Genomic DNA, 22,011 nt, shown 5'->3' with positions numbered 1-22,011 from the left:
AAGAAGAGACACCAGAGCACTCATGCTTGTTCTCTCTCCCTCTCTCTCTGTCTCTCTCATGCACAAAGAACAGGTCTTGTAAGCACACAGCAAGCTGGCGGCTACCTACAAACCAGAAAGAGAGGCCTCACTGGAAACCAACAATGCTGGCACCCAGCCTCCAAAATTGTGAGAAAATACATGTCTGGACTGGGCACAGTTGCATACACCTGTAATCCCAGAACTTTGAGAGGACAAGGCAGGTAGATCACTTGATGTCAGGAGTTCAAGACTAGCCTGGCCAACATGGTGAAACCTCATCTCTACTAAAAATACAAAAATTAGCCAGACATGGTGGCACGTGCCAGTAATCCCAGCTACTCAGGAGACTGAGGCAGGAGAATCACTTGAACTTGGGAGGTGGAGGTTGCAGTGAGCCAAGATCGCGCCACTGCACTCCAGCCTGGGTGACAGAGCAAGACTCTATCTCAAAAAAAAAAAAAAAAAAAAAAAGTCTGTTGTTTAAGCCACCCACTCAATGGTATTTGGTTATGACAGCCCAAGCTGACTAAGATAGGGATCACAGTGCAGCGACCAAGCTAGGGGAGAAAGTTTCCCATTTCGTTCCTCTCACCTCTCACATTGGTTGTCCCTGTAGATGTGATGCCCAGTGTGAGGCCAAGCAGCTTTCTGGTAACCAGTGGTCAGGGAAATCACCATCCCCATCCTGAGAAGCAAATTCCCCAAGGAAGGAAGGAAGGTTCTGCATAACCTGGAGATTATTATATAATTAAAGTACTCAGTTTTTAAAAATTTTATTTTAAGTTCTGGGATACATGTGTAGGACATGCAGGTTTGTTACATAGGTAAATGTGTGCCATGGTGGTTTGCTGCACCTATCAACCCATTACCTGGGTATTAAGCCCCACATGCATTAGCTATTTATCCTGATGCTCTTCCTCCCCCCACCCCCCAACAGGCCTCAGTGTGTGTTGTTCTCTTCCCTATGTCCATGTGTTCTCATTGTTCAGCTCCCACTTGTAAGTGAGAACATGTGGTGTTCGGTTTTCTGTTCTGTGTTAGTTTGCTGAGGATAATGGCCTCCACCTCCATCCATGTCCCTTCAAAGGACATAATCTAGTCCCTTTATATGGCTGCATAGTATTCCATGCCATATATGTACCACATTTTCTTTATCCAGTCTGTCATTGATGGGCACCCGTTTTTTTTTTTTTTTTTAAATGGATTTTCTATCAACTGTGTCTGTGAAATTTTGAGTCAAGGTGCAGACAGAGGGCAATAGAGTGAATTCTAAAAGGAGGGAGGGCCTGATGAGTGGGCAAAGAGAGTAATGACCAAGAAGGGCTGAGAGTTTCTGCTCAAAAGTCTTCTTCTCCTCTCATTTTGGGTGACCCCCAGAATCTCATCACTGAGTTTCCTTCCTTGAGTGTAAGATTTCAACCTTGTTGGAGAATACTTGCCCCAAGCATAGCAAATACTCAAAGGCACTGCAAATCAGTAGGTTTCCTCCCTCTGACACTTTCTAGCTGTGTGATCTTGGGTACATTGCCTAACCTCACCGTGTCTAGTTCCTCATCTGCAAAAATGAAAATAATACCTCCCTTGTGGAGTTGTGACAAAGATTAGAAACAAAATATGTAAAACACTTGGCAAAGAAGGCAGGGAGTGGTGCAAACATGGTAGTTGTCCTCTGAAGGGATCCATCCTCCCAGACTGGTTTGGACTACTAGAATCATTCTATCCTCTTTTCTTGTTCCTCAGGGACAACTCCCCATTGGAGCCATCTGTTCTCACCTCATCATGTTAACATTGCTTCCTTTCTTGCATCTGTTCCTTCATCTTTATCTCCTCAGTCACCTCCTAGTTCAGGTGTTGCTACCTGTCACCTGGAATATGGTGGTCATCTTGCTTCTTGAGAAAAAAGACTATAGCTTAAGCATCTTTGTAGTCTTAGGACTTCAACGGAGCCTGACACCCAGGTGTACTAAAGAAAGTTTTTTGAAAGAGCCTCCTGGCCTCTTTTCTTTTCTTTTGAGACAGAGTCTCACTCTGTCAACCAGGCTGGAGTGCAGTGGCATGATAACATCTCACTGCATCCTTGCCCTCCTGGGCTCAAGCTATCCTCCTATCTCAGGCCCTCAAGTATTAATAGCTGGGACTACAGACACACACAACCACAGCTGGCTAATTTTTTAAATATTTTGTAGAAACGGGGTCTCCCTGTGTTGCTCAAGTCAGTCTTGAACTCCTGGAATCAAGCGATCCTCCCACTCTGGCCTCTTGAAGTTCTGGGATTACAGGCATGAGCTATCATGCCTGGTCAGATCTTCCAAAAATACTTGTTATTTCAGTGATGCTTTGCTGAAACCTTTGTAGATCCCCACTGACTGAAGGACACAGTACAAGATTCTTATCTTATCTTCTAAAGGCCATTAAGAATTGAATCCTGCTAATAACCATGTGACAAGGCTTAGAAGCAGATCTTCCCCCACTCAAGCTTTCAGATGAGACCACAGATCAGGACAGCAGTTTGACTACTACTCCAAGACATGTTGATCCCTCTGGACTCAGCTCTCAGTCCCTCTGGACTCAGCCTCTGCACTCAGCTAAGCCATGCCAGGATTCCTGACCCACAGAAACAATGAGCTAACAAAGGTTTGTTTTAAGCCACTAAGTTTTGGGGTAATTTTGTTACACAGCAATAGATAACTAATACACTCTCAATATTACTCTTTTGTGGTAACTATTGTATGCTGTCACGGATTAATGAGGTTTTTGGTATTTGTTATATCAGGAATGAGCATAGTGCACCCCATTCTGTTGATTTTCTAGAAATAACTGTGTGATGATTGATTGACCAAATGTTCCTAGAGAGCCTTGACATAGAAGGTATCCAAGAAACATAAACAGATTGAGGCACTGTCTCTTAGCATGAATACCGTGTGGTTTGCTGAAAACTGGCTCTGAAGGAGAAAGCGGAGACTCATGCTGGTCCTATGTGTTACTTTGGGCCTGGCATTTGAATCTCTCTGAACATGGGTCCTCATCCCTAAATGAAAGACTGATCGTAATGAGCTATAATGTCCCCTTCCACTGGATTCCCAGGAGGTCACAAAGCATCAGGTGGAGACAGTTGCTTGAGGCCATGGAGACAGCAGCCAAATTCCTAGCTCAGCGCAGGAAAGTGTCAGATCATTGGTCCATGTACTTTCAGCAACACATCCCATTCCTAAGAAAGCCTTTTGTCATCTCTTTGACACATCAACTTCAGAACACATAGGGACCTAAAGGGCAGAATCTGGTTATTTTTGTGCTCAAATTGTGCCCAGATCTCCTGACTGCTGGCTTGTTGCTGTCCCACCAAAATCAGGCTCCACATTTCGTTTGCTCCTTAGTTTATTCACTTCTAGGTCAGTCTACGCAGATCTTATGTCATAAACTTAAGAAAGAGAAAACCCACCATCTTTAAGCCTTTGGAGTTCCTGAAAGTTTGGACAATGCTGAGTGCTAGGGAAAACATATTTCCTACACAGAGAGAGGGAAGGGGAGGGTCTCTTTTGCATAACCCTGTTCATCTAAACAGAGATGATCCCCAAACATTGATGGTGTGTAGTGTGGGTGACTTGTTGATCCACACACGAAGAAGGACTCAGAAGAGCCACAGGGGGCACTGCTGCCTTGATGTCATAACATGGCCCCCGGGGAGCCTGCCCCTACGTGGGGCTACTGCAAAGAGGAAACTCCTCCAGACAATTCGCAGTTCCCCTCGTCTGCACCAGAAAGATTTGCCCCATGGGTCTGGGAAATGGCTGGCTTGGGGGCTAAACAGCTGAAATGGAACCCTTTTTCCTAACACAGAGTTCTGAGCAGGTCACTCCCTCGCTTTCAAGTATTTAATAGCTCCTCGAGCTCCAGTGAAGTGCGCACCAAACACTCCCTCGGCACAGAACAGTGAACTCTACGTGCCTCAACCTACTTTTTCAGCTTTCTCTCTCACTAATCCCTTACATGTACTCTGTGTTTCAGCCAATTTGTACTCCCCTATTCCCTGAACACACCCTGTACTTTTCTGTCCAGATGCCTTGATTCCTGCAGCTCATTCCACCTGCAATGCACCTTCTCTCTCTGTCAAAACAGCAAAATCTTCAGGGCTCAATTCCAGTGCTACTCGCTGCTCCCTCCCTACCAAAGCTGTTTCTGATGCTCAAAGCAGGACCCCAGCTCTGTCACCACCTTCCATGATTGGTAATAATGCAGTGATTTATGTATCTTGTTTCTCTTCTACATTATAAACTCCTTAAAAACAGGAACAAATAAATATTTGTTGATCTTTATAAATTGAACATTTCATCTGATTTGGCCCTTGGTGGACCTGCGGGCAATATTTTGGGGCTGATGTCAGGGGCAGGTTTTCTGAATAAGTAAAGGTCAGCTGCTGGGGGTGGGGGAAGGTCTTTAAACGTATTTCTGGTTTTTTAAAAAAATGAAAAAATTAATGTCTTCAAGTGCTCTAAACGGGTGACCAACAAATGAAAAATTAATTCCCACTAATGAAACTTATCACTTCCTTCTTCCACCACACCATCGCTAAAAGCCACTCAGATATTAAAAACATCCACGGCTCATTTTTATGCAAAATTTCCTGCTGCTAAGTATCAGCTCTAGCCATCTAGGTGAATAATCAAGTGTCATTTCTAATAAGTCAGTGGCTCCTGTCAAGACTTGTGACCAATTAGAAGTCACCCCAATGAGGAGGTGGCTGCTGGCGTTGCCAAGCAACAGCCAAGCTGTGAGGTACATTTAGATGCTCTTTTAGATTTAACCAGCGGCAAGTCAGAGTGACATTATAATTCTGGCAAAGGAAAGCCAAATTATAACCCAGGATGGGGTGCCCATGATGAGGAGTGTGTTTTCTTTTAAATGCAAATGGAAAAGGAACATTTAAACCAGAATTTAAACAGTCCATCACGATACTGATTTTAATTAGCAGATTAGGTGTCAGTGGAATACGACTGTGTCTCAGGATAATGGTCTCTTGCTGCTAGATAAATATCCAGATATTCTGGAAAATGGGCAACTGGTCAGGCAAGGCCAACGTATTTTTGGACTCTGAAGTATTGATGACCGCAGCCACACTTGGTTATAACGACGTTCATTTTTATTGTTCAGGAGGATTAAGAAATAAAAGCAAATATTAAAAATAGACTGCTGGAAATGGATGCTGCCTAGAGAAGGCTGCTTGCTCTAGTGTTACTGGGAAGCGTGTTCTGCTTTAGAAGCCCCTGTATGTGACCGTCTGGAGAGTTTACAGTGAAAATTTAAAGGCCAAACTAAACTGTGACGATGACTGTAATTCTGAAAAGACTTTTGCACTGAAATGCATTTACTCATAAGCTGGCTATATCAACTTAAATTTTTAAAAATTATACTCATTCTCCAGTAACATGTCGTCTCCAAGTCAGGAAAGGCCTACAGGGAGTAATAACCACATCTGCCTCTGCCTTTAAGATTCATACATTATTGACTGTGCCTTCTTGACAGGGAACATCTGGATGAAAAGTGAAGAATTAGGCAGAGAGCCGGATCAGTGCTGTGCAAGATACCAGCCTCTCAGTTTATCTGACTTTTCTTTAACTGAGTCCCTATGCATAGCAACATGATTGGCTCATTTACCCTTGAGTGACACATCCTTAGGCACTCGTCTATGAAGATTCATTGTCTCCCATATCTGCTCAGTGGGGTACCATCAGCTCTTAGTTATCTGAGTGAATGAAGAAAGCCCATCATTTATAATGGGCTTTGAGAATGGAGAACATACAAGCTGCCATATTGGATTGGATCCATGGTTCATGCAGTTTGAAGCTTAGTCTCTGCTAGAGGCACTCAAAAATTTGGTTCTTCATAGAAGCTACCTGCAAAAGGTAATTGCTTAAGAGACTCATTTCTCTCAGTAGCCAACCATGAAGTTAACAACCCACGTTCTCTCCTTTTGAAAACCTATTTGAGCCCAGAACAAACAAAGTTAAGCAGGTTTCTTTACTGCAGGCCTTTCTCAAGCCTTTCATATGCTCAGGTACATGGTGAATCTTGAAGAATATAGTTTGTAATATTTCACCAAATCATTTGACTGTGGGGCCTTTTTGGTCCTCCATATTTCAAATCCTTTTCCCTGATAGGAATTCATAGCTTGAAATTCATCATCATATAAGTACAGTTTAGATGCCTTTCTCCTAAATGTATTCTTTTATTCTTGCTTACACTGAAGGTTACCTGCCTCTTTTGTGCTGACTTACACAATCTCACAAGAGTCTCAGAAAGTTATTCCTATTGATTTAATGTCTTTCAAATCAGAACAGCTTGGAGGAATATACAAATATATAGATTCCACTGTGTTCGCTCTCTTTCAGATGAGTTATAAAATTTAAAAATAAAGCTAGTGCTAACCTGGGTCCTCAGGGGATCACATTATTTATACATTTTCCCTCAGAGAAGTACTAATTTAGCCCCAGTTTTATTTCCTGAAATTAAGCCTGTTTATTCCCTGATCCATAATAAGTTTTACACAATCCCAGGGTTACTACTCACCAATAGCCTTTGGTAAGCAATCTAGCAAAAGACTGTGAAAATCTAAATCTACAGTTGTGCTTTTTAAAACATTAATTCTTTGGGGGATGGAGTGAAAACTCTGGCCGGTTAATCAGACAAAATCCTCCCTAACACCACCACCACCACCACCAACAACAAAAAGTCAGTTGTTTTTCCAGGAATGCTCAGCCATCCTTTTCTATGAATTCCAATAACTTGTTTGTCACTAGCTATGATTCCAGTAGTCTCTTTTTCCTGACTTGGGGATGCATGAATCACATTTTCCCTGGTCCTCTGTTGCTCTGCATTATCCCTGGGATGACATAAGCAAAAAAAAAAAAAATTTTTTTTAATTTAAATACAAATATGGCTTCATGATATGATGCTCATTTTAAAGCAACTTTCAAGCATTGTTGACTGAGGCAACCTAACAGCCACATAAATAAAGACAACACCATCCAGAACTTTTGAGTATTGACCATACTTAAAGACACAGGTAGAGAGGGACTTAGGCTACAAGGTTCTAAAGGAGAAAGCCTCAGAATTCCAAGGGGAAGCAAACCTTTATTTCAAGAATAAACTCTGATGTTTGATAACAAAAGTCCAAAGGCTACTTACAAATTCAGAAAGGACTAGAGATGCTGGTATTTCAAAGCTATTTCCAGGAAAACTGACTCAGGTACCCATAGTTGAGTATCTGTGGCTCAGACTCTCTGAGCTATTTCCTATCTCTGTGACTCATTTTCCTCTTTGTGTCTGTGACTTTGTGTATGTGTATGCATATATGTATATATATTTGTGACTCTCTAAAGGAAAAGCCAGTTTGCTGTATCCTCTTATTTAATTTTTTCTTGATAAAATTATTTCCCTTTCACTTTTTTAAGCTTAGTTTCATCATGTATCCTTAGGTAGAATAGGTAGAAAGCTTCTCGGTTCTTTGATTCTTCATCCATCCATTCATTAATTGTTCCTGAATGTCTGTTGTGTACCTAGTGTGTGCAGTTAACAATAAGGAAAATAAGAAAAAATCAAAAAGCCTTTGTCCTCCTGAAGCATCCGTCTAGCAGAAGGGGACACACAATAAACAGGTAAACAAAATGGAATGTTAGCTAGTGATAGTTCCGCAGAGAAAAATAAAGCAGTGAGGAGGTGGGGGTTCAGGGGCCAGGTCCTTCGAGCCTGGAGATGCACTCGATCTGAGATGGTCAGAGAGGGGACCAACAGGAACACTCACAGCGCCAGGGCTTTCCACGCTGGCTCTCAGCAGAATCTTTCCAGGGAACTCGTGACATGCAAATTCTCAGTTACCCTTAGAAATTCTGATTCTATAGATCTTGGGGTGGCTGAAATGATGTATTTTTAACAAGGGTCCTAGGTGATTCTCATGCAGCCCTTGGTCCCACAACGTTTGAGAACCGGTGACTTAGACAGCAAAGGCAGCTGGGAGATTAAAGTTTGAGGAAGCATCCAGAAACCAGGAGGTTTTGGGGAAGAAGACAGGACACTTCTCATTTTGTCCCCTCCACCCATCTTCCACAGCCTAGAAGCAGCCCCCCTGTCATTTCCTGCATCCTGTCCCCACCATGGCTTAGAGCCTCAGCACCCCTGCTCTTCATACGCAAAGGCAAGCTGCTTTTGGAATTAGGAAAACTCTTTCCTCTCCTAATAAAGCTTGCTAACATACAGTTCAAAATTGAGCAACTACTTCCTTGTTCTGGACAGCACCTACTGTCTACCTCGGAGGCACCTTCAGGAGCAGTGGGTGCCACTGATTCCTTGGGTGAGAGAAAATTACAGGGAACATGATCTATGGAGCATGAAACAGATGTACATTGGTTTCACGTTTCAGAAATATTATCTTTGCTGTGCACTTTTTCGTCCTCGTGTTTCTTTCCATGTGAGCAGCATTTAACACCTCTGGCTGCTCCTTCCTCTTTGAAATGCTTTCCCCTTCCACATTCTGCTGGTTTCCATTTCAGGCTGTTCTTCCTGAGTCTTCTTTATAGGTTTCTCCTCCGCTCCTCCCTTAAATATGGTTCTCCCCAGAACCATATCTAACACATATGCTACACGTCTCTGTGTTTTGAAGACCATCTTTCTTCCTTCTCCCACCTGAGCTCCATCTGCACAGCCAACTTCTTCTTGAAGGGTCTCCTTAGGGGCCTCCCAGTAAACTTCAACTCGCCAGGTCTAAAATCCCCAGAGATGGGGAAAAAGTTAACTACCCCTGCCTCTGGGATGGAATCGTTTCAAATGGAAACCCAAGAACCTAAATTGAACTATATGGAGTAAAAAAAAAAAGCCTTTCAAGGGAATTTCAAGGTTATTGATAGTGTATGGTAAATAATGGGCTCGATGAAATCTCTCTCTTACCTCTTGGTTTTTTTTTTTTTTTTTTTTTTTTTTTTTTTTTTTTTGAGATAGAGTTTGGAGTCTGACTCTGTTACCAAGGCTGGAGCGCAGTAGTGTGATCTTGGCTCACTGCAACCTCTGCCTTCTGGGTTCAAGCGATTCTCCTGCCTCAGGCTCCTGAGTAGCTGGGGTTATAGGTGCGTGCCACCACACTGGCTACTTTTTGCATTCTTAGTAGAGACAGGGTTTCACCATGTTCGTCAAGCTGGTCTCGAACTCCTGACCTCAGGTGATCCACCTGCCTCAGCCTCCCAAAGTGCTGGGATTACAGGCATGAGCCACCTCTCCTGACTTCTCTTGGCATCTTAATGCTGTGGACAGATTGAGTAACTCTTTTCTGCAATTAATTCAGGCACTATGCATTTGATTTCTGGACTATAGGGAGAAGACTGGACCTCAAGAGCACTGGATTTGCTTGGGAGATGACAATGTATCACTTTCTGGAGTAACCCCTGTAACGGGTTAAAGGAATCTAGACCGTGATAAAATTCCTTATCAAAGAATCATAGCCCAGGACTGCTAAACTTTATTTTCCTTTCCTTGCTTACTTTTCTTTCTTTCTCTTTTCTTCTCTTCTCAGATACTCTTTACCAATTTCTTTTTCACACACGAGGTTCTTTCTACTTCTATAGTGCGGTGAAGCCGTTGCTTTTGAATAAAGACATATACGCTAGTGATGCCAGCCCTAGGCTCACCTACCTCGCCTCTCTTCCCCTGGCCTTCTCTTGGCTAACTCAACCTTTTAGTGGCTGGATGTGAAAAAGGGGCACACCCCATGCAGCTTGTCTACATGGTTTAGAGCAGTGGTTTTGGTTTTAAGATGCAGGCCGTTCCTTCCCATTCTCCCGTGAATCCTCAGTAGAGAACACAGATCGGAGTGAGCAGGGCTAACGGCTGCAGTGGAAGCAGGAGCCACTTTCCTCGCATGTCCCTGTGGGGAACTTCTGCTGGTCGTGGTTCCCAATACTGGCTTTACATGACAATCACCTGGGGAGCCTGAAAAAAATATCCTCAAACGCAGGCTGCATCCCAAAGCAAACCAACTGAATCAGAATTTCTAGGTGTGGGACCCAGGCAGCAACAGTTTTCAGAGTCCCCCAAGTAATCCTGGTGGACCCCTCTGGCCAATGGCTGCATCTGTGTCACTGCATCTCCTGCTGTCTATGCTGTATCAGACCCAGTCTGGGAGGAAGGAACTGAGCATATGTGGGCCACGGGCCAGCCCCGATGGCATCTGCCACCCCCCTGCAATTGTCCCATTCTGGGTGAAGTATTAGCATAGCAAGCCCATGTGATCAGATGGGGACTCTATTTTTCAAACAGCTTTACCAGTAAGATAAGAGAAAATTTTATTTCCTTTGCCTAAAACTTGTTTCCATACCTCAGTTGGTTCCAAACTTAGGCAGAAAATAGAGAAGTGTTGCTTCTGACCCTCCCCCGCCCCCCAGCTTTCCACCGAGGCCCCGTTTGCTATACTTCCCCTTCCTGCACCCTCCAGACAGCCCCTGGCACAGTCCTAGGTGGCCTCCGAGCACCACTGGAAAATCACATGGAGGTAGCAAGTGGTCAGGCAGAGACGCGAAGAGCGCTCTGGAGCTGGACTCTGATTTTGGCTCTGCTGCTTACTAGCTATGAGACTGGGAGCACGCTACTGAATCTCTCTGTGCCTAGTTTCCTCCTCTGTAAACCAGGTTAGTAATAATAAGTATGACAGTATTTATCTCGCAGGAATGTGGTGAAGAGGCAGTGTGTTAGTCTAAATAGGCAACCCTTGGAACCTGACTGAGCTATGAGTGTGAGCTGGCGCTGCGTACAGAGACAGGCTCTGCCCCCAAACACCAACAGCTACCCATGGAAATGCAAATCAAAACCTCATTGAAAATGAGGTTCACTAGTTTCTGAGTGTGTTTAATTGGATATTACGAGGTGTGGAACTCCCTCCTCTTCTGGGGGACTTCAGAAGATTTATAGGAATTCAATCAGGACCATATGGGTGAGCATCTTCAGCTTAAGCTAAAAGGAGCTTTCATTTTTATTGAACTGAAGACAGGCTACTCTGGAACATCCAGACAGGGTGGATGGCAGAAGCCCAGGGCACTCCAGCCAAGCTTTGGAAACTCCCTTGCTCTAGAGATGCCTGTGTACCTAAGACTGGAACTAAAGAAGCCCCTTAGCCCCTTCATATCATAAGGGCTCAAGTTCTCTCTCCCTTGTGGTTGCAGAATTCAGAACAGCAAACACCAAAGCCAGACCAGCTTTGAGCTGCCAGGCTCAGATACAAAACACAGCAGTCGGGATCTGTGTGTGAGACATCGGTCTGGAGCCGTTCAAACACCAGGTTTTGGGTGCACAGCTGATAGGAAAGAGTGGGTCATTGAGCAGGGAAAAGAGAGTGTCCAGGGCCTTAGAGAGCTGGTAGCATCTTGTGGAGCCTGCCCTTCCCTTGAACTTGGCCTGGAGGTTAACTTGGGTGTTCCTGCCTGCCATGATCGCCCACTCCTCCCCAGTCATTCACTGCCATCACCTCCCTATTTAAGATTCGATTGGCAACTCCCTTTTGTTTCATGCTGTTCTCTAGTTTCTTGCTATGTAAAGTGTGGTTCACTGTCCGGAAATGAAATTACCTGGCAGGGTGTTATAAACGCAGACTCTTAAGCCACCCTGGCCCTCTTGAGTCAGAGCCTGCATTGGAGCCAGATCCCCAGGTGATCCATTGTGCATGACAGTCCAGCAGACACTTACAGTTTCCTCCTGGGGTCCCCAAAGCGCCTCAAGCTTTATCTCTGGACACAGGCGAATGCCCTGTGTACTTGTTGACTCACAATTCATTTATGGCAACTGGGGATGTGGGAGGCTGGAGAAATGAAAGAAACTCAACACAGGGTGTGGTGCTTTCTGCATAATAGAGAGGTCTGAAGGTCCCATTGGGCAAGGCATTTCGATGTGTCACCTGGGCAAGTCATGCAACATGAACTGGCTCTCATCACGATTTGGAGAGAAGAAACCTGCTCCGTAAGAGAAGAGAGTTTGCATTTCTCATGTCTTACCTCGTTCAGCTTTTCAGGACTGAAAGCAGACATCAGGGCACCTCTGACGTCTTCCCATCTTTTGTCACGTAAAAACAGAACGCTGTTGGCTACCGACTTGAACTCCAAACCCGACGCCTGTTGGGAAGTAACAAGCAGAGGGTCAGGACTCAGAGAGTCAAAGCCACCTTGGTGGCAATACAGGTCCATGACAAACACCCTGGTTAAAGTCCATCGATGGCCAACAAGTTAGGAGGCTGCTCTTGCAAGGATACAGAGGAAGAATATAAAGGCTCATAGGCAATGATAGAAAGAATCATGGCCAGGGCCCAGAGGGAGCAGATGGGCAAGCTCTGGTGGCTCAGTTGTACCTGCTACGATGTGGTCATCATCATAGGCACAACTCAATGGCTTCTGTGTGTTCTGCAGTCCCCCTACCGAGCGAGGATTCCCTGAAGACAAACAAGGCACGCTTCCCGGAGATGGCCTAGTCTTTCTTGGTAATTAGTATCATGTCTGAACTTCGTGGCACAGGGTTTTGTGTGACTGGATTGGTTAGGTTGGACCCGGAGTTGACAGACTCACTCGTCTGGACCCTTGTTGTACGGGTTGAGGGAGAGGGAAGGGGGAAAAAAGAAAGGCCTTCAGAAGCATGTGCTGGGACAGCTGCTTCCAAGAGCGTGCCTGCCATCATGTTTCTGTGTTCTATCGGTCATTCATTTTTTTCTTAGTCAGCCAGCAGTGGTTGGTAGCCTAATATTGTGTTATGGGATGAATTCGGCCCCCCACCCCAAACTTCATATATTTAAATCCTGACCCCAAGAACCACAGAATGTAACTGTGCAGTCAGCCTTCTATATCTGGGCATTCTGCGTCTGTGGATTCAACCAATACTGAATCAAAAATATTCAGAAAAAATTTCACCAAGTTCCGAAAAGCAAAACTTGAATTTGCCCTGTACAGAGAACTACATTGAATCCATGTACATGAAGTGATGTGTAGGTATTGTATTAGGTATTATAAGTAATCCAAAGTTGATTTAAAGCATACAGAAGGATGTGCGTAGGTTATATGCAAATACTATGCCATTTTATATCAGAAACTTATGCATCCACAAATTTTGGTGTCCTGAGCAAGGGTGGGTACTGGAACCAATCCCATGAGATACTGAGGGATGGCTGTATTTGGAGATAAGGTCTTTGAAGAGGTAATTAAGGCCGGGAGTGGTGACTCACACCTGTAATCCCAGGACTTTGGGAGGCCGAGGCAGGTGGATCACCTGAGGTCAGGAGTTTGAGACCAGCCTGGCCAACATGGTGAAACCCCCCGTCTACTAAAAATACAAAAATTAGCCAGGCATGGTGGTAGGCACCTGTAATCCCAGCTACTTGGGAGGCTGAGGCAGGGAGAATTGCTCAAACCCAGGAGGCGGAGGTTGCAGTGAGCTGAGACTGCACTAATGCACTCCAGCCTAGGCAACAGAGCAAGACTCTGTCTCAAAAAAAGAGGTAATTAAGGTAAAATAAGGTCATTAGGGTGGGTCCTAATCCAACATGACTGGGGTGCTTATTAGAAGAGGAGATTGGGACAGAGACACACACAGAGGGAAGACCATGTGAGGATATAGGGAGAAGACAGCCATGCACAGGTCAAAGAGAGAGGTCTCTGGAGAAACCAACACTACTGACACCTTGACTTCAGGCTTCTGGTCTCCAGCACTGTGGGAAAATCAATTTCTATTGTTTAAACCCCCAGTCTATGGTTGGTTGGTATAGTAGCCTAGTAAACTAATACAGGGCTCAAGAAGTTTTCTATACTGTCTTGAATGAAAAAGACTTTGCGGCTGGGCATGGTGGCTCACGCCTATAATCTCAGCACTTTGGGAGGCCTAGGCGGGTGGATCACCTGAGGTCAGGAGTTCAAGACCAGCCTGGCCAACATGGTGAAACCCCGTCTCTACTGAAAATACAAAAATTAGCTGGGTGTGGTGGCAGGTACCTGTAATTCCAGTTACTCAGGAGGTTGAGGCAGGAGAATCACTTGAACCTGGGAGGCGGAGGTTGCAGTGAGCCAAGATCGCACCACTGCACTCCAGCCTGGGGGACAAGAATGAAACTTCATCTCAAAAATAAAAAATAAAAAAAGAAAGAAAAGAAAAAGACTGCTTTGGCCCTCATGAGTTAGCAGTGTAGAGGGGAAGCAGAGAGTAAACTCTTAAGCTAACAATTAGACAGAAAGTGAATTTTCCTGGAGGGAAAGTGTATTTCTTGGAGAAAGTATATTTTCCTGGAGGGAAAATGGGGCAAGGTGGGACATCGGTAGGGAACATGGTTGGGAGGCTTCTCTGAGGTGAGCACTTTGGTCTCCTCATACCTTCTTCCCAGGCCATTCTGCTTCTTTCTATAACCAACTGTCCCACTAAATGGTAAAAAATGGAGCCCCCACCATTGGTCAGAGTGTCACCAGCCTGCAGGTTCCAGGGTGTGGGGAGACAGGGGGTTGGGGGCCCAAGCAGTCTCAGAACCACGTGTGCTGCATGGTGACGCTATTTCTTTTCACTGTTTTAATTATAGCTGAAACATGAAGCCAGTCATCAGAATTCAAAAGCCTTGTAAAAACTCCTATTTAGAGGAAAATTATAATTTTCTGATAAAATATGAACACTCAAAATAAGCCATAAAACATAACTGCAAAGTATCTAGAGGGGAGTTAATTATATATTAGAACCAAGATGCTGGGATATTTTTTCTGCAGAGGAATACCTCTCTATATTTAGAAGGAAATTCTTTAGGAGCGCCATGGCCACTCAAGAGAATTATGGTTTTATGGAATTTGGGGAACATAGTCCATTTGTTTAGGTTCCAGAGTTGGAGGAGGAAATCACACATTATGTGTACGTATGTAGTGGCAAGATGCAGTCCTGTGGCGCACTACATGGAATAAAGCATTTAACTCCAAGGAAAGTGGGGTGATGGTTTACGTGGTGCTGATGAGACGGAATAAATTAGAGCTAAGAGTGAAGACTGACTGGATCTTGTACCTATCCTTAAGACTTAAGGGTGAATTTACACTATTTTTTTCTTGCACCTGAAAGACAAATGTATTCCTCTTTGCAATATGTCAGCATGGCCTTCAAGTATCTTTCTCACCAGCCTGCCATGACACTGTGCTCCCCTGGGCCTGGAAATTCCATTAGAATCCTCCATTTTTTAATGAAATCATTTGGGGCTATTGGTTATCATAATGCTTTTATTTCTGAAAATATTTTATTTTTTTTTTGAAACAGGGTCTTGCTCTGTCACCCAGGCAGTAGTGCACTGGTGTGATCGTGGCCACTGGAACCCCAAACTTCCGGGCTCAAGCAATCCTACCCTGTCAGTCTCCTGAGTGGCTGGGACTAGAGGCACATGCCACCATATCAGATTTTTTTTGTAGTTTTTTTGTAGAGATGGTGTCTCACTATGTTGACCAGGCTGATGTTGAACTCCTAGCCTCAAGTGATCCTCCCACCTTGGTCTCCCAAAGTGCTGGGATTACAGGCATGAGCCACTGTGCCTGGCCTCTTTTCGTTTCTAGATGTCCCACGTTAAAAGGAAATTGATCATTTCAAAAGAGCAGTCAGATGGTGAGGGCACATTGAATCATGTCATATATGAAATAGTTGTCAGATTTTGGAATTTTAAACTGAAAAAGAGAAGATTTGGAAGATCAGATAGTGGTACTTAGGCATGTGCCCAATAAATATTTATTGAATGCATACTGCATGGGAGAGGGAATTTAGGGTTTTTTTTTTGTTTTGTTTTGTTTTTTTGGTGATCTTGAGAAGTGGAATTGTGTTTAATAGGGGAAACTATGGGGAAAATTTCAGCTTATCTGAAGGAGAACTATCCCAATAGTCAACAGACAAAATTATTCAAAGATAAGATAACCTGCCTTGAGCGATGAGCTTCACACTCCTGGTGACTGTTCCACTTCTTGGAAATCCTGTACCCAAGGCTTGAGCATGCAGTGGGGGTGTGGTCTACAAGCCTTGCAAGAAGTCTTTCAACCCTGATACTTCATGTGTGGAAAGTCACTGCAGACACTCTTTTTCTATTAGTTTGCCTACACATTGATTTAAAAAACTGTGGTAAAATACACGTAATGTAAAATTCACCATCTTAACCTTCTTTTTTTTTTTTTTTTGAGATGGAGTCTCGCTCTGTCGCCCAGGCTGGAGTGCAGTGGCACAATCTCGGCTCACTGCAAGCTCTGCCTCCTGGGTTCACGCCATTCTCCTGCCTCAGCCTCCCGAATAGCTGGGACTACAGGCGCCCCATCTTAACCATTTTTAAGAGTACAGTTTGGTGGTATTAAGTACACTCACATGGTTGTGCTACTATCACCAGCATTCCTCCACAGAACTTTTTTCATCTTGCAAAAGTGAAACTCTGTGCCTATTCAACAATAGTTCCCATGCCCCTCCATACCTCCCGCTTCTCCACATATGTTCATTGTCTAGATTTACTGAAAGATGCCTTGAAAGAGACAAAGGATTTCCCCCAAAGGAATGAGTGATGTGGTTTGGCTGTGTCCCCACCCACATCTCATCTTGAATTGTAGCTCCCACAATTCCCACGTGTGGTGGGAGGGACCTGTGGAGGGAGGAAATTGGATCATGGGATCAGGGCTTTCCTATGTTGTTCTCATGGCAGTGAATAAGTCTCACAAGATCTGATGGTTTTATAAAGGAGAGTTTCCCTGAACAGATCCTCTTCTCTTGTCTGCTGCCATGTGAGGTGTGCCTTTCACCTTCTGCCATGTTTGGGAGGCCTCGCCAGCCACGTGGAACTGTGAGTCCATTAAACCCCTTTCTTTTGTAAATTGCCCAGTCTCGGGTAGGTCTTTATCAGCAGTGTGAAAAATGGACTAATTCAATGAGTAACAAGACTGGTAAGTGTGATGGAAGCCAGACTGTGCATTTCATGCAGGAAGGGGACTCTGCAGAAAGGAGGTCCAGGGACATAGCTTTCTAGGCTCCTGTCTGTCAGCCTAGCTGTGTCCCAAGCCTCCAACCACTCTCTGGTCAGGGGCTTCCAGACGGCAGGCCGTGACCAGTCATGAAATCAATGCCATGAGTGGCAACCAGCATTTAAAAAAAGGAGACAAAGAGACAAGAGATAGACAAGATTAGAAAATACAGAGGAGCATTTAACGTCAGGGAAAGTATTTTGTGGTTGTTGAACTTGTTCAAGATGTGTGTGTGCGTGTGTGTGTGTGTATGTGTGTGTGCGTGTGTGTGTGTATGCGTGTGTGTATGCGTGTGTGTATGTGTATGTGTGTGTATGTGCGTGTGTGTGTGTGTGTATTCTGTGTCAAAATGTGAATGTGTTTCTTACTGTAGATCATAGTCAAAAAAGTTTGAAAAACTGAAACTAACCCAAACCTCAAACCTGGGAGTTGTTCTCTCTGAACGACAATCTTGTCAGTCACAACTATTAAAGCTCTCTTTGATTGGCCAACTCTCTCCATCTCCACAGCCGCCACCCTGGCTGAGGTCACCATTATCTCAGCCCCTAACTGATTTCCCTGCCCTCAGCCTTGTCACACCCATCCGTACTCCACCCTGTAGTCAGTGGGATCTTTTTAAAGACAAATCTAGTCATATCCTCATGCAAACTCCCTAACTTGGTTTATGAGGCCTGGTATGTGCTGGCCAGTTCCCCATCCCTTTCTGAACACAAAGCCCAAAGGAGTTCCTTAACTTCCCAATCCCTTATAGAGTTGGAAGTCACAGGGCTTTCTGGAAGCTTGGGTTGCATTTGCTACTCTGGGATGGGCAGGATAATGCAGTGGTAAGAACATTGCCTCTACAGTCAGATGCCTGGGTTCAAATCTTGGCCCCGTGTGACTCTGAGGACTGACCTCTCTGGTTTGACCTCTCTACAGTGTTTCAGTTTGTAAAATGGGGATAATAACATTACCAACCTCTTAGGATAGTTGTGAGACTTCACTGACTTCACAAATATTTGTTCAGTGCCTGGTATGTGCTAGGCCCTAATTTAGGTGCTGAGGATACATCTGTAAACAAAACGAAGCTCTGTGTCCTCACAGAGCTTGCATTCTAGTGGGAGAAGGTGGACAATAAGCACGAGAAATACACTGGACGGTACAGTGGGATGGGGCGAGGCATGTTATTAAATTGGTCAGTTGGCACTGGGCTCCTACATAGGTGAGATTTGTGCAAAGCCTCGAAGGAGCTGGGGGTTTGGTGGGCATGGGAACCATTACAGCAAAGGCATCATGTGCGTGAGGACCCTCAGGGACGTGGCACGGCTGGAGGGGAGGGATGGAGGCAGGCCAGAGAGGGCATGGGGGCCTGTGTGTGGAGGGCCTCCAGAACCTTGCTAGGATTTTTACTCCATATGACACAGGTGGTCATAGCAGAGTTTCGAACAGAGACATATCTGAGCTGACTTCTGTTTTAAAGAATCTCGCTGTTAGGTGTTGAGAATCAACGGTGAAGAGCCAGGATGGAGGCAGGTAGAGCCATCAGGAGGAAGCACAGTGGCCAGGAGAGAGCAGGGGTGGAGGCTCAGGCCAGGGAGCTGGACACAGATAGGGGAGAAATGATCAGCTTGGCATGCTTTGAAGGTAGAGCCAACAGGATTTCCTGATGGACTGGATGTGAGGTGGGAGAGAGAAAGACAGGAGTCAAGGATGACTCCAAGGGTTTTGGACTGAGCAATCGTAATGATGAATGCAGTTAATACATTTACAGCTATTAGATATGAGTTCTAAATTTCTTTTCAAAGAATCAGTATGTCAGTATGTTCAATTCTTTGCCTTCTACTTTTAAACTTCCTCACAAAGCAACCTTTTTCGATTACCTGCTCCACCCTGATTCACTTCAATCACCTGCTCCACTCTGACTCATTCTGATTACCTGCTCTAGCCTGACTCATTCCGATTACCTGTTCTATCATAGCCATTTTTCCCGCCAAACCACTCACCCCCATCACTCTCTTTAAATTAGCCAATCAGAATTAGTTTAGCCTGTGCGGTCTAATCCCAGCCAATAGGGGAAGGACACAATAGCAGGGGCCATGTGCGTCAGGGATAAGAACCCCTTTCCCTCCCTTGTCCAAGTATGCGCTCACCATTGCTCCATCTGTAAGGGCACACCCTTCTATAGAAGTAACTTGCCTTGCTGAGAACTAAAAAGAAAATTTTATATTCGTGTGCTATTTCTTTTGCAGCACCAAAACTTTATTTATAACACAGCTTTCAGGACAGTCCTTGGCACATGGTGTTGAGATGATGTCGTGTTATTCCGTTAGACCCTTGACTATGTCATCTCTCTAGGGTCTGGTCCTTCTCCTGAGCTGTTTTTCTCTTTCTCTGAAACTCTAGATCCCTCTCCAACCTCCTTTCTCCTTTGCCTGCTAACTCCTATTCACTTTCATGAACACAGTTTTGAGAACATCTCCTGAGGGAAGCCTTATTGACTGGACTTCACCCCAAGGACTTCGTGCAGATAACAGCTTACTCCCATTTTTAAAAGATTTCTTAAAAAAGTGATCCTTAGGGGCAAGTTCACTGATAAGTAATATTTACTCATTCTTTTTTTTCCTTCCATAGGGACAGGTCTATGGATGTGGGAAGCAAAACGTTTTGTGATTTCCAAGGACAATCTTATGGGGAAAGAGGAGAAGCAACAGGTTGGTGGTTTCATGGCTAATAGAACACAAAAGACAAATAAAACTCTATTAATCTGTAATCAAATAGAGACCCACAGATTTCTACACTTATCCCAGTCCAATTGAACATTTCATTTGTTATTTTCATAATGAACTACTGATCTGCAGAAATCACAGCTGAGAATAATTAATGTGCAGAGTCATGATTTAACATTAATCTGGATCATCCCATGAGCCAGCATAAACTGAGCCCCAAACCAGATAAAGACTTACAAGAAAGAAAAATTATAAGCCAATGTCACTCGTGAACACAGACAGAAAAGTTGTAAACAAAATATTAGCTAATATAATTCAGTGATAAATTACAAGAATAATTCATTAAGACCAAGTGGGACTTATTCCAAGAATGCAACTTTGAAAATCAATGTAACTTGTTGCATTAACAGAATAAAAGAGAAAAACACATACAATCTCAAGAGATGCAGAAAAATATTGCTAAAAAGTTACACCTATTCATAATAACAACTTTCAGTGAACTATCAATATAAGGAGACTTCCTTCACCTAAAAATGACATTTACAAAAACACTTGCAGTTAACATTATATTTAACAGTGAAATGGTTAACATTTTCTGAGGCTGGAAACAAGATAAGTATGTCCATTATTACACTTGTATTTGACATCATAGAGAGGTCATTAGGCAAGAAAAATAAATAAAATTTGTAAAAATTGGAATGGAAGAAGTAAAACTGTATTTCTTTGTAGATAACATGATTGTATAACATAAAGATTTGAGAAATATCTATAAATACACTTCTAGATTCAATATTGAGCTTAAAAATATTGTTGGATACAAATTTAATATACAAAAATTTATTTCTACACACGGGCAACAAACTACTGAAAAACGACGTTTTAAAAATGCAACTTACAATAACAGTAAAACTATTAAATACCTACAAATACATTTGGCTAAGGATGTACAAAAGACCTGTAGTCTGGAACTATAAAATATTGCTAAGATAAATTTAAAATACCTAAATATATAGAGGTTCCACATTCATAGTTTGGAAAATTCAATATTGTTACGATGTCAATTCTTCAAAACTTAACAAGATTATTATGGTACTGTAGTTGTGTTGTGTAAACTACTAATATCTTAAGTAGAAAGATGAAAAGATGAACCAATTGAAAATAATAACTACAGCAACTATTCAAGATGTAGACAGTACAATAAGATATAAACAAGAAAAAGTTAAAAAGTGGGAAGATGATGTTAAAGTGTAGAGTTTTTATTAGTTTTATTTTTGTTTGTTTATGCAATCCATGTTAAGTTGTCATCAGTTTAAAATAATGGGTTACAAGATTATTTGCAAACTACGATAACTACGATAACCTCAAATCTAAAAACACACAATAGATACACAAAAGTGTGTCTATTCTCATGCCTATAATCCCAGAACTTTGGCTGAGGCAGGCAGAGCACTTGAGGCCAGGAGTTTGAGACCAGCCTGGCCAACATGGTGAAATCCTGTCTCTATGAAAAAAGTAAAAATAAAAATAAAAAATAAAAAATAGCCGGGTGTGGTGGTTCACACCTGTAATCCAAGCTACTTGGGTGGTTGAGGCATGAGAATTGCTTGAACCTGAGAGGCAGAGGTTGCAGTGAGCTGAGATCACGCCACTGCACTCCGGCCTGGGTGACAGAGTGAGACTGTCTCAAAAAGAAAAAACCAAAACAAACAAACAGAAAAAAACTAGAAATCAATAAGAAGAGGAATTTTGGAAACTATATGAACACATGGAAATTAAACAATGTTCCTGAATGACCATTGTGTCAATGAAGAGATTAAGAGAGAAATTGAAAAATTTCTGGAAACAAATTATAATGGAAACACAATGTATCAAAACCAATGGGATATGACAAAAGCAGTACTAGGAGGAAGATTTATAGTTATAAGTGAACTACAGCAAAAAAAGTAGAAAAATTCAAATAAACAACCTAATGATACATCTTAAAGAACTAGAAAAGCAAGAGCTAAAGCCAAAGTTGGTAGGAAAAAAAAAAAAGAAAGAAAGAATAAAGATCAGAGCAGAAACAAATGAAATTGAAATGAAGAAAACAATACAAAAGATCGACAAAAAAAGTTGATTTTTTGAAAAGATAAACAAAATTGACAAACCTTTAGCCAGACTAAGAAAAGAAGAAAGAAGGCTCAAGTAAATAAAATCAGAGATGAAAAAAGAGACATTATAACTGATACTCAAAGGATCATTAGCAGCTACTATGGGCAACTGTATGCCAATAA

At 43.2% G+C, this 22,011-nt stretch overlaps 1 protein-coding gene across 2 annotated transcripts in view; it reads right to left on the bottom strand.

Annotated features, from left to right (window-relative positions):
• The window catches only part of TBXAS1 (thromboxane A synthase 1), a 191,395-nt gene that overhangs the window by 72,090 nt on the left and 97,294 nt on the right, over nucleotides 1-22,011 (bottom strand). For both annotated transcript variants that reach the window (XM_037991157.2, XM_007983129.3), the window contains exon 5: nucleotides 12,045-12,161. In XM_037991157.2, coding sequence (XP_037847085.2) covers nucleotides 12,045-12,161 — 117 coding nt within the window. The remainder of the gene's footprint in view (nucleotides 1-12,044; nucleotides 12,162-22,011) is intronic.

The sequence above is a fragment of the Chlorocebus sabaeus genome, chromosome 21 (genome assembly GCF_047675955.1).
Source record: "Chlorocebus sabaeus isolate Y175 chromosome 21, mChlSab1.0.hap1, whole genome shotgun sequence".
NCBI classification, from domain to species: domain Eukaryota; kingdom Metazoa; phylum Chordata; class Mammalia; order Primates; family Cercopithecidae; genus Chlorocebus; species Chlorocebus sabaeus.
This window is presented reverse-complemented; position numbering and strand designations above follow the sequence as displayed.